The 17050-nt window shown below is 44.6% G+C and overlaps 1 protein-coding gene across 2 annotated transcripts in view; it reads left to right on the top strand.

Annotated features, from left to right (window-relative positions):
* Positions 1 to 17050, top strand: part of MRE11 (MRE11 homolog, double strand break repair nuclease) — a 497020-nt gene that overhangs the window by 10770 nt on the left and 469200 nt on the right. For both annotated transcript variants that reach the window (XM_073613016.1, XM_073613017.1), the window contains exons 2-3: positions 2653 to 2723; positions 6459 to 6591. In XM_073613016.1, the coding sequence (XP_073469117.1) occupies positions 2701 to 2723; positions 6459 to 6591 (156 nt within the window). In that variant the 5' untranslated portion in view covers positions 2653 to 2700. The remainder of the gene's footprint in view (positions 1 to 2652; positions 2724 to 6458; positions 6592 to 17050) is intronic.

Below are 17050 nucleotides of genomic sequence, written 5' to 3'. Positions count from 1 at the left end.
AGTTTTATCAATGTACATTGCAGAGTTTTTTTTTTTTTTTCTTTTAACAAACTTTGTAGCCAATTCCTACCTTTTGTTGTAAAGAAATATCTGTTTCACCATGTCCTTTGCAGACTGAATCTAAATGGGAGGGTTGGATTCATTACAATCACCTGGTCCACTCTCAGGCTCCTTTCACATATGAAATGCAGGCGGCTCACAGCATCCGGTGCGTGCTGGTTCACCATTTCAGGTCCGATTTCAGTCCGAATTTTGGGCTGAATTCGGACCTGATACGGACCAGAAGACGCACAGCGTTTTTGTGCAAAAAATTTGTGTTAAAATCTTCTGCTATTGCAAACTGGATGCGGGAATCCTGCCTCCAATTTGCAGTGGTATGAACACAGCCTCGGTATTCTAAAGAGAAAAGCTGCAGCGTTGCCATCCCTTTAGAAGTGTTTAATCCATGGGGAATATCTTGCCAAAGCTGAAATTCTTATTTTAGCTGATATACTTGTATCTTAGTGCAGACTTTCGGAAAACCAGTGAGCCAATCACACAAGCGGGACATAAAATTTTTGGGGGCCACCAGAATACCACATTGCATTGAATTTTACAGAGGCTATAGATTGAAAGGGTCATTTTTAATGACATCAAAGAGTAACTCCACTTTTGTTGAGAAAAAAAACATTCCCCTCTTGGTGATCTGTGTACATTGCATGGATTTTAACAAACTTTGATGCAGATTCCTACCTTTTGTTATTCTGAAGAAATAGCTGTTTGTGTCCATGCGCAGAGTGATTTTATAATATATATATATATATAATATATATAATAATATATATATCAGTCAGCTGCTGCTGCAGGGCTCTAATGAAGAAAGTTCCAGGTTCTGCATCCTTTTAGACGTGATTTCCCTTTCGGAGCATCTCATCAAAAATGACATTTTTGTTGCAGGAGATGTGCAAAACTTGACTTGTATCTTAGTGCAGACTTCTGGGAAAATCAGTAAGCCAATCATACAAGCAGGAAATGAGATTTCTGGAGGGGCGCATTCTGTATCCCATCTTTGTGCAGAACGCCTCCCGGTAGCCATATTGCATTGCATTCTTTAGAAAGTTATAGAGCTGCAGATTGAAAAGGAAAGGTCTTCTTTAATAACATTCAATTACAGCATGACTTGTCGCAATTGTATACGCTATATTATTTTTTTTAGTTGCAATTTTTTTTTTTGCGTTTTTTTGAGTTACCCCTTAAATTACGATATGGCTTGTGTAGCAGTTGTATGTGCTTTATTCTTCTTCTTCTTTCATTTGGTATATTACACAAAAGTGGAGTTATCCTTTAACCCTTTTATCGTCAAAAGGCTTACAGCGATGGCAGCAGGGGTTTTACACATGCTTCATAAGCCGCAAGTTGGCTTCCTAATGAAAGCAATACAGCAGCTGTACAGCTGCTCGATCGCTTTCTATGAGTGTGCGACTCCCCCTGCCATGCTTTCCAGTCTTCACTGTGCCACCCGCGGGCCCCTCTTTCTACAATGAACCCGGAAGCATTGTGTAAGACACCAATGCCGATTTCTGTTGTCACTTTTCTGTCCCTTGTGGTCAGGGAAGAAGCTAATGGAGCACAATTTGCACTCAATTAGCTCCAATTGAAGACAGATAAAACATTTTGCGTCCAGGGATGATCACTCACAGGTGATCACTGTATGAGGGATAACTTGTGGAGGGCCATGATTACCTGTGGGATCTGGCAGCCTCCCATTACTCTCAATTAGTGATGGGCTCGGGCGTGTTCAGATCGAACCCACCAGGAAGCCATCACTGCACACCGCCAATCATAGGCAGTGAGGCATTTCCCAACCGGCAGCTGCACATACACATGCTGCCTATGATTGGCGGTGTGCAGTGACGGCTTCCTGTCGGGTTCGATCCAAACACACTCGAGCCCATTCCTATTCTCAATGGAGCTGCTTCCTGGAGCTGGGGTTATCCCATGTACTCAGTGTTGGGCCCATTCACAGGGTGAATGTGCTCTGAAGTGAGGGGAATTCTGAGGCTGGCCATACATTATACAATTTTCTTGTACAATTTTCCTTTAAATTTACCAAAACCATATCATTTGAGGTCAAACCTAAACACTTTCAATTTGTATGCAATCAGGCAGGCCCTTGCACTAGATAATTGAAGGTAAGTCTATAGGAAATTGAATAATGTATGGCCAGCCTAGGACTTGCGTAGTTGTTGCTAGAACAAGGGCAGAGGGGAAATCTTGAAATGCCTGTTTTGGTGAAATTTCCCCCACTTCCTGCTGTGTCTTCAGGACTAAAAGTAAAGGGAAAACTCACTAATGGTGACACAGACAGAATGTGAAACTTGACAGAGGTTCTAATTCTCAATTCTGTCTAAAAATCTTTCTCATGCTTGTTCCACGAACACACATACATCAGACTCAAGTGTTTTATTCAGTTTAATTTTTAGACCTGCCCTATAAAATGCCCTATAAAATGCCCTATAAAATGTTAACTAGTGCCTGTTTTTTTTTGTGCTGCACACATTTCTAAATTCTCATGTATCATAAATGACCAATGTATGTGATATTTAAAGGAAGAATTACCCACTGCTACATGCTTACTTTTATTTATTATTTTTTCTTTTCTTATTTTTGTAGGGGAGAGTTTATTCCAACTGGTTCTTTGCAGTCACTTAAAGAGTAGAAATGAGTTCATCTGGGGGATCTCTGTAAGTAAATTGTTAAGGCCATTTCTTCCTAAAATGAAATTGTATCTAAATTTCAGAAAAAATGTATTATAATAAAGCTTAACCATCCTTAGATGTGGTCATTTTTATTATTTTTCTTCTGGCTTTCTTCATTGTCTTTCACCAGGTTCCACCTGATTGTTACAATCACTGCCATGTAATCTGATACTGATTTAATAGATTTGAAGTGAATGGTAAATGTAGGGATGTACTTACTATTTTAATTGTAAAGTATGGGACAGAAGCTGTGACTCTGGAATATAGACTTCTACCTTCAGGTGATTGGACATTGGGCATACTCCTGTATCCCTATTTTACTATGTGAGACCTATTTTTGCTAGATTCCTTAAAGCAGAACTCAGGAATCGGCAAAAAATTCCCCCATTAGTACACCCCCCTATACAAAACACTAAACCATTAATACATTTGTGAAATTCCTTACCATTGAAGAGAAATGTCTAATTGAATTTTCAGGAAATCATCTCTGTAATTCAAAAGATGCAACATCTATTCTGCCAAGGAGGAGCTGTTACACCAGGGTTTGCATCATATCCTCTCCTCCCTCTCTACACTATAATAAAACTACACTTCCCATCATGCTTTGGGAATTGCAGTGAATGTGGGAGGGTACACTAGGTATGTACATGTTGAATGTGAACATCATGCCAAGTGAGTGGCACGCACTCCCCAGCAGCTATGGGGTTAAATCTGTACAGCCGCCCAGTTCCTTCCCCCATGCTCCTGTGCTTATACAGAAAGACTAGAAATCTCTTTATCTCTCCCCTGTGTGTCTCCGGTGATCAGGATAGTTAATAATGATCTCCGATGTTTGGGCTGTCACAGTGCCTTCTTAATGTCACTATCGAGATCTGTACCCCCTGCCTACCTGTGTGATTGCCCGGCATGTATGGGGTTAAATGGTTTGAGGGAACTTGTCAGCTCCAACTGGGCTTGTGATGGGAGGAGGGGAGCACTGCCTCTGTGGGAGGTTCAGACTGGGTATCTCAGACTTGCTGGTCCACCCACTGCAGCGAGCAGGATATGCTGGCTGAACTAAACTACAGGAGGGATGTGACAAGACCAGTGTAATGCAAGGCATAGCAACCTGTGGTCTTGCAAACAGAAAACCACAGGGAATCAACCCTATTATTTAAATAATGAACAGGCTGTTTCTCAAAAACTCCAGAGGCAATCAGAAGATGGGCTACATATTCTAGAAAGGTAAGAAAGCAGCATTAAAACTATGAAAAAAAGTTTTTGCCTGGAGTTCTGCTTCAAGTCCTAAATCTCATATCCTTTATGAAGTTTCTCTACTTTAAGATCCAAAACACATCCCTTAGTTGCATTCTCCGTGAGAGTCCTGGGCCTCATGATTGCCTCATTTCAGGCTATTGCCTTTGCTCAGTTCCACTCACTTTTAAACACAACACTCTGTTGGCCTGGAACAAAAACATCCATCTCTTTACTTCACTATGCTTCTCTCTAATCAAGCAAAAAACTTTGTAGCTTGCTGGATTTCCAATCCAGCTATTGAAATGGGAAAGTTGTTTCTCTCACACGTTTGGAAAGTGGTAACAACAGATGCCAGCCTTAGAGGCTGGGGAGGAGTATTCCAATCTCTCAAAATTCAGGGAACCTATCCACCCAGGGATGCAAAGCTTCTCATCAGCATCTTGGAGCTCAGAGCAATAATCTACACCACTGGACCCCCTCTTCTTCAGGGAAAGCCATTTAGGGTACACACAGTTATTTTCCATAGCCTATATCAATCATCAGAGGGGTTACCAGGAGTCAGGCAGCCTTGAAGGAAGTAAGTCTGATCATCTCCTGGGTGAAGATATACTGTCCAACAGTCTCTGCTGTTCTCGTCCTGGGAGTGGGTAATTGGATGGTGGATTTCCCCAGTCATCACTGCCTGAACAAAGGGGAATGAACCCTTTATCTCAACATCTTCTTGTGTCAGAAATGGGGGACTCCAGATGTAGACATCCTGGCCTTCAGGTTCAACAAGTTACTCCTGTTTATGGCCAAGACCAAATGCCCTCTACCACTGGTATTCAATGCTCTGGTATTTCCCTGAACTTAAGTTAGGTCAGTATATGCCTTCCCATAAGTGCAGATTTTTCCTTGACTGCTCTGCAAAATAGAGGAAGAAAATAAGCCAGTAATTCTCATTACACCAAACTGACCCAGAAGAACCTGGTACACAGACAGCTCAAATGTGTAGGGGACAACCCCTGGCCTCCTCCAAACAGGCTAGGTTGGCTGTCTCAAGGCCCCTGCTCTATCGTGCTACTGTGCATGACTGTTGAAACCTAGGTTTTGAAAGACAGAAGTATAGCTGACTCTGTCATTGTCACTTTACTCATTGCCACTTTACTCAAAGGACACTTTGAGTAAATTCTTTAGATATACTCAGTGAAGTGAATAGCCTCAGATGATACCCACTGATGAAACAAATCATTCTACATACGTTTTGATGTATATCTGCTGTATTCCCCTTTCTACACTCTTTGAAAGGGTCAGATCATGTTAGAAATATTTCTTCTTCTTTCAGCAGTGGATGGGGAGTCTGCACTTACATTGTGAAAGCTGATTGGAGGAAAGGCACCCCCTCCCCTCCACATAGGCAGAGGAACAAAGGAACACGCACAGCTGTATTATGCATAGAAAAGCTCCCTGGTCATCTCCCTCTAAGCACCCTCCCCGACACAAATTTTCAGCTGATGTTATCTCATGTGTCGGAAAACTTGTCAGAAGTGACTCTGCTGATAACAGAGGAAAGGAGCACCAGTGAGAAACAGCACTTAGAGCTTTGGAGAGGGATAAGTAAACACTGCATATATATGTGCTTAGATCCAATGTCATGAATGGGGTTTACGACCACTTCTATTATAGAAACCTCTAGCTTCACTTTCACTTGTAAAAACCTTCATTCAAGGTGTCTTATGGATCAGACCCCCATTACAGCTTTCTGTGCTTCCTTGGGATCTCAATTTGGTTTCCTCTTCCCTGCATAAACCACCTTTTGGATCCATTAGGGAACTCCCTTTGGGTGATCTCTCGTGCAGATTGGCCTTGGTGGCTATCATTTAACTTACCTGTAAACGCCTGCATTTTGAAGTACAGTATAGGACTCACCCTCCTCTGTTGCTCTGAGGTTTTAGAGAGTGGGGTAAGGTTATAGGAGTAACGCCCAAAGGTGTGTGATCAAAAGCTCTGCCATTGCCGAATAACCTGAAGGCAGGGGTACCCTCAAGTGGGCATGACCAGAAATAACCCAGGGTCTATGAATATCCAGTGTTCATCCTGTTCTGTACTCTTAGGATATAGAATTTACAAGTAAATAAAAAAAAAAAAAAATCCATATGTCAAATATCAGTTTTGTTAATTTAGATAATAAAAAAAAATCACCATGCCAATGGCATGTGTCTATTGTACAAGAATATCATTTTTATGTGTAGGCACTATTTGATCCAAGACCTAATGTGTGCCTGTTAAAAAATGTTGAAAAAGTCAGCAATATCCACAGGTAATATTTGATAATAATTCTTCTTATGAATGTACTGTATAGTGTGTAAAATGCTCTTTTGCTAATGCAGCATTCATGTTTATTATATAAGGAAAGTGCAGTCCTTTGTATTATCAAATAATAGCCCTAAATCTCAGGTCAGTGCCACTGTGAATTAGAATTTCACCCATCTTCTTTGTCTATAGAGATGATGAAGACACATTTAAGATCCTGGTGGCCACTGACATCCACCTGGGCTACATGGAGAAAGACGCGGTACGAGGGAATGACACTTTTGTGACTTTTGATGAGATCCTGCGACTGACAAGAGATAATGAGGTAAGCGTGGAGTAATTCTGTGTAATGGCTTCTCATATGAATGAGACTAACAGGGAAGAGCAAGGTCTTATCCATTGTCCATCTTATCCATTGTCAGTCTTCATTGTTCTGCCGTTCATTTCAATATAATTTGCCTCAAATCACCGAAGACCCTTGCAGGAAGTAATGGCAGGGTCTTTATGCTCCAGCAGCACAAGTGGCCATTAAATAGTTTACTGTTATTACATGACTAATAGGATTTAATGCACAGTAAGCTGCTGTAAGTGATAATGCCACAAACCCCTAATCTAACACTCTATTGTCCTATTGTTGAATAGCGTCCAAAATCACCCCCTTCCTGACCAGAGCAGTTTTTACAATTTAGCTCTACATCGCTTTAACTGTCAATTGCGCGGTCGTTCGACGCTGTACCCAAACGAAATTTGCGTTCTTTTTTTCCCCACAAGTAGAGCTTTCTTTTGGTGGTATTTGATCACCTCTGCGGTTTTTATTTTTTGCGCTATAAACAAAAAAAGAGTGACAATTTAAAAAAACAACAACTATTTTTTACTTTTTGCTATAATAAATATCCCCAAATTAAAAAAACAAAAAAAACCCAAATTTCTTCATCTCTTTAGGCCAATATGTATTCTTCTTTTACATTTTTTGGTAAAAAAAAAATCGCATTAAGCGTATATTGATTGGTTTGTGCAAAAGTTATACTGTCTACAAACTATGGGAAAGATTTATGGCATTTTATGGCTTTTTTTTTTTTTACTAGTAACGACGGTGATCTGCAATTTTTAGCGCTACTGCGACATTGCGATGGACAAATCGGACACTTTTGACACATTTTTGGGACCAGTAATATTTATACATCCATCAGTGCGTTAAAAATGCACTGTTTACTGTGTAAAGGTCACTAACTGTATGGGGATAGGATTGACTAGGAGAGGAGACATAGTTTTTCCTACTTAGTAAGAACTGTTTTGGACCGAACCAGAATCGTTCGGTACTTTTGTTTCTGTCCCCCTGGCCAAATTAACGTTCAATGTAAAAGTGTGCACACTCGACACAAATCACTGACACGTACAACGTTCAGTAAATTGGTGCTATTACTTCCTGGACCCCGGCTAATATACCGTGAGCCGGATATTTTGTTATCAAATCAAATAAGACAAGCGTATGCAGACCACAAAATATACATATTCATTATTGTGACAAAGTATAAGCTTTTAGCTGGGTTATATCTATATAAGGGAATAGCAGACTATCATAGCTAAATAGGGTGTCTTGTTTCCAGTTCTTGAAAACAGACGCAATCTTCTTTTAACTTGCTCTTAACTCTTGCAATTCTGTTCCACAAAAAGGGGGAAGCTGGCAGACATCTAATTGAGCATGGTTAAGGCTAATAGCTGGTTATATGAGATAAGCACTTATATCTATGCGATTATATTAGAAATAGGCATTTCATCATGGCACTCATAATCACATCCACTACAGTCCCCCCTTGAAATGCTTATTTACTTATTTCACAAAAACTGTCCCTAACACTAGTAAACCACCTATAACCACCCGGCCCATTTGCCTCTGCAACTCTTTTAAGCTATATGTAGAGAAAGGGCAGTGACTAGCTCACCACTCCCCTCGATACAGCTGGCGAAATGTAGCCAGGTGCTATCTGTCCCTATAGCCCTAAGGTGCTGCATCTCGGGGGAGGGTGACTGTAACGGAGTGTAACACATAATTATCATCATAATTTTCATCAAGCCTTACATAGACATCGTCATCATCATCTGGTATCTCTTGGTTTACGAACGTAGGGGTATTTTGATCGACAGCTTTTTCTACACACTTCCTAATACAGGGGAGAACACAGCAGATTGTGGCAGCTATTACCAGGATGGCTATCCCTATCTGGTTCAGTAGTCCCTGTCGTCCTCCCTTTATCCAGGTGAAATACTGATCCCAGGGTTTGGTGAGCCCTGAATTCTGTTTTAATTCTTTGGACAGGTCCTCTAGTTTCTGGATGGCTAAAATCACTTTACCATTTGGGCTGGTGTTGTCTGGCATGTAAGTGCAGCATGTACCTGCCTCGGGGATCATCTTACATACACCTCCCTTTTCAGCTAGGAGCATGTCTAAGACCATACGGTTTTGTAAAGTCATGTGTGAAGTTGCCTCTAACTGTTCGGCCAAACCTTGGAGTGCGTCCCTGGTGTATTTGACAAATCTTTGTTGGTTATAGTAAATGTAGTTTATCCAGTCTACATTCTTATTTACAGTGATAATGGGTATCAGCGACTCAAAACCTGCTGCTACTTGGTCTCTTGCTTTGATTTCATCTGGGACCCCTATGGCGTCTATGTATATGTGGGGGTCAAACCTGCCTGCTGGGGCACTCCTACGTCTTCTGTTGGGTTTGTGTACATCCTTGGCTTCCGGCTCTGGGGTTTGTGAGAGAATATGCAGAGGCATTATGGCTTTTGCCAGTGCATATTCTCCTGTTCACTGTCCTGTCATTCTACTTCTAATTTTCATGTCTCCACAGATCCTGTACACGTCTCCTGAGGAGTGGACCTGATTTTGCACTAGATCTGCAGACACCTCACTATGAGACTCACAATAACCTTTGGTGAAGTATTGATCTGTGTGCTTGTTGATTGTCATTCTATCAATGAGTGACTTCAATATGTGTCAGTGACACATACATACACAGTCATGGGACCTATTGCTGTTTTATTGGACTGGACACTATAATCAGTACCTGGAAGTATCTTACTATAAGGGGATATGAAAGTGGCAACGTGTGTTGGATGAATTATACCAGAATTGGGTTATGCCATCTTTCTGTTTGAAGGCTACTTCTTGTGCCTGAACAACAGTCACAATAAAAAGGATAAACAGGATCATGGCTTGGTCTCCTCAGCCTCTTCCTCGGGCACAGGACTTGCGGTGAGAGGTGTGTATTCACGAGTTCCTTCCGGCCACTTTTACTGATGTGGTAGTTGTCAGAAGGACTTGGAAAGGACCATCATATCTGGGTTCAAGGGTGTGTTTCCTCACAAACTTCTTTACCAGGACCCAATCACCAGGGACCAACTTGTGCGATCCTGTGTCTAACTCAGGATCTGGAATGGAAGAAAACACTTGCGCATGGATACTTGTTCATTCTCGAGATAAAGCAGTCACATAATCAGTTAATACATCAGATTGACGTTGCAACTGTTGTGGAAAATAACAACCCAGTTTGGGGGTTGAGCCAAACAATATCTCATAGGGTGACAAACCATGATTTCCCCTTGGGGGTGTACCTAACACCGAACAAGGCAATGGCAAAGGCAATGGGTAGGCTGTCTGGCCAACTCATTCCCGTTTCCTGAGACATTTTCAGCATTCTAGACTTTATTGTGCTATTCAGTCTTTCCACCTTCCCACTACTCTGAGGATGGTATGGAGTGTGGAAAGCTAGTGTGACCCCTAAGGCTGTCCATATCTCCTTGGTTACTGAGGCCATGAAAGCCGGCCCCTGATCACTCTCTATAACCTCTGGGACACCATATCTGCACACTATTTCTGTTAAAAGTCTGTCAGCTGTGGTCTTCGCCGTCATGTTGGTAACGGGATAGGCTTCCGGCCTATGTGGCAGACGCAGTCTCTTGTTTAATTCCGTGATTCCTTCAACTTCTGTGGCTCCTTTTTTGATCCACACTTCTTTTTCTTTCTTTGTCAGCTGTCTCTTGTTGCTCCTTGAGGTGAGTCCTGTTTACAAGAAGGTTTTGTAGAATCATAGTGGTTTGCACAGTCTCTTCTGGGTGTCTATTGGGTCATCCAGGATAGGGGCATTCACTCTGCTGACCACTTCTCACGTTCGATCTGCAGCTTGTTTCCCAGCGGAGTAGGGCATCCATTAAGTCCTTGATAGCTGCACTGTGTTTTACAGGTGTTCCTGCTGCTGTCAGGAACCCTCTGGTTTTCCGGATGATCCCAAAATTTCCTTCTGCCAATTTGCATGCTGTTTCACTGACTGTCGGTAAGTGTGTTGTGTCCATCTTCATCACTTTGAAGCAGTCATGAGCGGTGAGATGAGAATCATTTTTCAAAGAGGTTCCCCCCTCGAGAAGAGGAAGGAGAGTGGATGGGTTAAGGGTATCACATCGGAGGATGGTGACGTTATCGGGGAGAAGCAAGGCACACTGAAGTCTGAGGTGTCTTGCTGAGGACAGGTGTTTGGGCTGTACTTGGTTCAGTATGGCAGTTATGTCATGAGGGGCATTGGGATGCACAGGTGGCTTTAAGGCAGGAGGGTCCCCCCCTGGCCACTGAGTCCCGTTGACAGGAGTGATACCCTGAGTCTGTTATCATGGGCCTGAGTCAAAACTCCTGTGGCATGTCCTTGCCTCTCTGAGACAAACAGTTTGAAAGTATTTTAGTCCCAAAGCAGAGGCTGTTGAGAGGATCTCCTTCAGAGTTTCAAAATTGTCCCGCAGCTTCTGGAGAAAGCAGGAAAGGGTCAGATTTCAGGGCATCATAAAGGGATTGCTTGACCTTGAGGCAAAGGGATGCCCTTGATTGCAGCAACTCTTTCTTCAGTGAGATGTCAGGTGCCTTGGGAGATGCAGAGGCCTGGGAAAATCACCTTCTTTCTGGACTTTTTGCTTTTTAAGGCCTTGCAACCTTGCTCAACCAGGTAGTAGAGGAGGCTTTCAGAGTAGATTGAGGCAATCACAAGCAGGAGGTCATCTACATACTGAAGGAGTACAATGTCTGGGTGTAACTTCATCCAGGTGTCCAGAATGAGGGCCGTTGCCTTGGCGAATTGGGAGGGGGAGTTCTGGGCACCTTGTGGCATAACAGTCCAGGTGTGGCTGGCACGTGAAACAGGCTTGCCTGAATCCTTGTGGAGAAGGTCCATGTTATCTGGAGAAGTAGGCGAGGTGAGGTCACATCCACTACAGAACAAACTATATGGCTCCTTTTCCCTGACAGCACAGGGATTTGTGTGTTTACACAACTCTCCGTGCTGGCGCTCGTGCACGCGATCGCGTGTGGCTGGCTGCGATCGTGCCCGCCGGCCACGCGCATTGGGTCCCCCGCTGTGTATCACGTGCGCCCTCTGGTAGCTTTTAAAGGGAAGGACGTACCCATACGGAATTTCGCCCAGGGGAGCCATTCTGCCGCAGTAAATCTGCGTGAGCTGGTCGGGAACCGGTTAAAGAAAAATCACATTACAGAGGACATAGTGCAACGTTTTGGAGCCATGCAAGGCCCCTTCGCCAGGGACATGTAATGAAAGATGATCACATGCCTGATAAAGGGGTTGTGTGTGGCTCCGAAACGTTGCACTGTCCTCTGTAATCGTTCATCAATAAAGATTTTGAACACTATTCAAGATTTTGAACACTATTCAATGATCCTATGAGCCTATACTTTAAAGCGGGGGTCCACCTATCTATCATTTTTTTTTTTTTTAGTTCATTCACAAACTTTTCTTCTCAGCATTACATACTCACATATTGTGTGTAATATGTCCGCCTGTGTCAGATTTAGTCGGAAAGAATAACTTATATTATTCACTGCAGGCGGTTTCCATCTTCATTGTGGGCATTTGAAGCCCACAAGCATTTATTTCCTGGATGTGGTGAATGCTGTGCTCCCAGCATTCACTGCTCATTCCCGCACATGCTCAGTGGCATCCTGGGAAGCCTGAGACTAGCTCCCAGGAGACTGTGCGGAGTCTGGGAGAGGCTAGAAGCACGCCTACTCCCACGGGAGGAGAACCAGGAAGTGCAAAGAAGAATAGAAAAATAAAAGGTAATTACGGCGATTTAAATTTTTTTAAACAGCATGTCAGCATCTAGGCAAGGAAGAGAATACATACAGATATTGTTCATTTGGGTGGAACCCCGCTTTAAGGCCTTCCGGCCAGCAGTCTTGCCAACTACAATGCAGTACCTATTACATGCAAAACCTTCAGGAGCTCAAGTGTTATTTTTTTCTACCCAAGACATATAGCAGAATACATTTTGGCCTAAATATATGATGACATTTGATTTTTTTGGATATGTTTTATGATAGAGTGGAAAATATTGTTTCTTTCTCGAACATCACGGGACACAGAGCCACAGTAATTACTGATGGGTTATATAGGTATCACTGGTGATTGGACACTGGCACACCCTATCAGGAAGTTCAACCCCCTATATAATCCCTCCCCCTTGCAGGGATACCTCAGTTTTTACGCCAGTGTCTTAGGTGATGGACGTGTAAAGATGTCCTGTGCTGAGCTCCAAAGGGAATATCCTAAGATCCTATACTGGGGCAAGCCAGGCGAACCGGATCCATTCAAAGTGTCTTTTCATGGCCGAATTGAATGGTACCCGGGCCTCGTGTCCGAAGAAACGAGGTTTTACCCGTAATGCTTCTCTTTTAGAGAGCTGGACCCCGCAGATCAGAAAATGGCTTTAAACTTCCTAATTTCTGGCGAGGTGCTTTACGGTCCCAGAACTGTTGGATCCCCCTACTGATGGGGGCCCCAGTCTCTGACGGTTTTTTCAAACGGAGCCCACCGTGAGAGGTGAAGATTGGGTCTGTGTAAACAGCACCCTGCGGCTGGATAAGGTAAGAGGAGATTCCACAGAATTTTTGAGTTCTAGTGGCTTTTCTCCTTTAAGGTAAATGCATGCTATGCCTATTGTGACCACCGGGGGCTGCCAAGAGCACAAACCTACACATGCTGACTTTGTCTCAGGTGTTCAGTGCTGATTATTCCCAGCATCTCAAAGCAGGCTGCAAGCAGGTAAGGTGGAAAGGGGGGATTTCTCATGTTTGAATGTTCCCCCCAGGCTAGGGAGGGGCCACAGGGATCTAGAAAGTGGTTATACCACCCGGGCTCTGTGGCCTAATGGCCACCATCTCTGAAGATAGCCGTTCAGGCAAATCTTGTTACCAGTCTCCCTCCTTCTCCCCCCCATCCCCAGCCTTTTCTCCAGAAGCATGACAGGAGAGTCGGCAGTGCGGGAAGCGCTCGTTTTTTTCAAAACTCGAGGGGGGGGGGGCGGTAGAGGAGGGGGCGGGATGTCAGCACAGAGTGTTTAGACTCCCACTCAGGCCAGCTGCAGGCTATTAGAGGCACTCTGTACAGGTGCACTCAGCCTTCTGAGAGACACAGAGCTGATGGTCGCATGTAAGGTGGGACACAGGCATTCTCCTAGGCAGCATTTACTGAAGTAACACCAGACTGAGCATTGGGTAGCAAGGCTTTTAGCCAGACTACATCGCTCAGCGGGCAGTGTTCATTTGTATACCTCACACCTTGTTGCTTTGCACTATGGGTAGAAGAGGTTCAAGCACCCCAGGAACCAGAGACACTAGGGGATCTCGTTCAGGTTCTGAGGGCCCCCTGTCGGCAGCATCCTCCCCCCCTAAAGATGGGCCAGGGACGGCTAGCCAGGGAGAGCCATCGGGGTCAGGGGCTACACCTGCTTCTGGCACTTCAGCCCCTGTATATATTACACAAGAGTTTTTTTCTTCAACCATTAATGGTCTAGAGGAAAGATTTATGGCCGTGATTACGTCTTCACTCAGTGGAAGAAAACGCACTAGGCCTTCCTCTGTTCCCCAAGACCCTCAGACAGAGGAGCTCTGGGATAAAGGAGATGAGTCCCTTTCAGAGAATCGGGATGGGATGGATGATTCCTCTTCGGGGGAATCAGGTGGAGAGGGACCCTCTGCGACTTCCCAAGAGGAGAAAGTCTTAGTGCAGATCCTCACTGGATTGGTCCGATCCACATTTAAGTTGCCCATACCTGAAACTGCTAAAGAATCCTCTTCTGCTTTGGGGTCACTGAAACCTTTCCAAGCAGCACATGCTTTTCCTGTTCATACTTTACTTGAAAAGCTTATTTATTCTGAGTGGGATCACCCAGACAAACGTTTTTTTCCGCCGAGAAAGTTTTCAACACTTTATCCGATGGAAGAAAAGTTTATTAAAATGTGGGGAATACCGGCTATTGATGCCGCCATTTCCTCCGTAAATAATAGCCTGACTTGTCCTGTAGACAATGCTCAGATGCTCAGGGATCCTGTAGATAAAAGGATGGAATCCCTATTGAAGGATGTTTTCTCCTTAGCAGGATCAGTGGCCCAACCTGCAGTAGCAGCGATTGGAGTCTGTCAATACTTAAGAGACCATGTTAAGCAGGTCATCAAAGTATTACCTGAACAGCAGGCCCAGGGGTTTGCTAACCTTCCAGCGGCCTTATGCTTTGTGGTTGACGCCATTAGAGATTCTATCGTGCAAACCTCCCGTCTTTCACTGGGGTTGGTGCATATACGTAGAATCCTATGGTTGAAAAATTGGTCAGCCGAAGCACCATGTAAGAAGCTACTGGCTGGGTTTCCATTTCGTGGTGCAAGGTTGTTTGGAGAGGACTTGGATAACTATATCAAGAGAATCTCTTGTGGGAAAAGCACTCTCTAACCTGTCAAGAAGAAGAGTAAGCGTCCCTCTTTCAAACGGACTCTTTCCCCAGCGCCGGGGGCTTCAGCCTCCAGGCAGTCTCGACGGCCGCCTCCATCGGGGTCCAGAGACAAGAGTCAACCCCAGGGACAAAAGAAGTCCTGGGGAAAGAAGCCTACTAGGCAAAACACTAAGACCTCTGCATGAGGGGGCGCCCCCGCTCACTCGAGTGGGGGGAAGACTGCGACAGTTCTCAGAGCTCTGGCACGAGGACTTCCAGGACAGATGGGTAGTCTCCACGGTAACCTTAGGGTACAAGCTGGAGTTTCAGGAATTCCCTTCTCCTCGGTTCCTCAGATCAAATGTTCCCAGAGACCCAGAGAAGAAACAGTCGCTCCTTCTAGCGTTAGAGCGACTTTTGTCGCAGGAGGTCATTATGATAGTTCCCGCAAAGGACCAGGGATTGTGCTTCTATTCCAACCTTTTTACGGTCCAAAAGCCAAATGGGGATGTCAGGCCCATTTTGGACTTAAGGGATCTGAACCGATTCCTAAGGATTCAATCCTTCCGCATGGAATCAATTCGAACAGTAGTTCCCACCCTGCAGGGAGGAGAATTTCTGGCATCAATAGACATCAGAGATGCATATCTGCATGTGCCCATTTTTCCTGCTCATCAGAAGTTTCTGCGCTTTGAGGTAGGAGGGCGCCGTTTCCAGTTTGTGGCTCTGCCTTTTGGGATAGCCATTGCACCTCGAGTGTTCACAAAGATCTTGGCTCCTCCTCTGGCCAGATTAAGGGCTCAGGGTATAGCTGTCATAGCATACCTAGACGACCTGCTCTTGATAGACCGGTCGGTAGCCTCTTTGAATGGAAACTTGAGGACCACGGTCAGGTATCTAGAACACCTAGGTTGGATCCTCAACTTAGAAAAGTCTTTCCTAAAACCAGTAAGAAGACTGGAGTATTTAGGTCTGATTATAGATACAAGCCAGGAGAAAATATTTCTACCTCAGGCAAAGATCACTGCTTTGAGAGAGCTGATTCTGACAGTAAGGACCAAGAAGGGTCCCTCAGTCCGCCTTTGTATGAGGCTAATAGGGAAGATGGTGTCTTCATTCGAAACCGTTCCCTATGCTCAGTTTCACTCAAGAATGCTGCAACACCGTATTCTGTCGACCTGGAACAAGAAGGTTCAGGCATTAGACTTTCCGATGCACCTGTCGCATGCGGTGCGTCAGAGCCTTAATTGGTGGCTCATACCCGAAAACCTGCAGAAGGGGAAATCCTTTCTACCGGTTACCTGGACGGTGGTAACAACAGATGCCAGTCTGTCAGGTTGGGGAGCAGTTCTGGAACAGGCTGCGGTCCAAGGGGTATGGTCCAAGACAGAGAGGACCTTACCCATCAACATTCTGGAGATCCGGGTGATACATCTAGCTCTAAAGGCCTGGACTATCAGGCTACAGGGTTGTCCGGTCAGGATCCAGTCCGACAATGCCACAGCAGTGGCTTATGTCAATCATCAGGGAGGCACCCGGAGCCGAGTTGCTCAAAAAGAGGTGAACCAGATCTTAGTCTGGGCAGAGAAGCATGTGCCATGCATATCGGCAGTTTTCATCCCGGGAATAGAGAATTGGCAGGCGGACTATCTAAGTCGCCAGCAGTTACTTCCAGGGGAATGGTCTCTGCATCCTGACGTCTTTTGGGCCATATGCCAAAGATGGGGGGTTCCAGATGTAGATCTCTTTGCATCCCGATTCAACAAAAATATAGACAGATTTGTGGCAAGGACAAAAGATCCTCTTGCATGCGGGACGGATGCGTTGGTGATTCCGTGGCATCGGTTCTCACTGATTTACGCATTCCCGCCTATTCTGCTACTACCACGACTCCTTCGCAGGATCAGGTAGGAAAGGAAGTCGGTACTTCTGGTGGCCCCCGCTTGGCCCAGAAGGACTTGGTATGCAGAAATAGTAAGGATGACGGTGGGTTCCCCGTGGATACTACCGGTACGCCC

This window comes from Aquarana catesbeiana, linkage group LG02, assembly GCF_042186555.1.
Source record: "Aquarana catesbeiana isolate 2022-GZ linkage group LG02, ASM4218655v1, whole genome shotgun sequence".
Classification (NCBI taxonomy): Eukaryota; Metazoa; Chordata; class Amphibia; order Anura; family Ranidae; genus Aquarana; species Aquarana catesbeiana.
The sequence above is the reverse complement of the archived record's forward strand: the minus strand, read 5'-3'. Positions and strand labels throughout refer to the sequence as shown.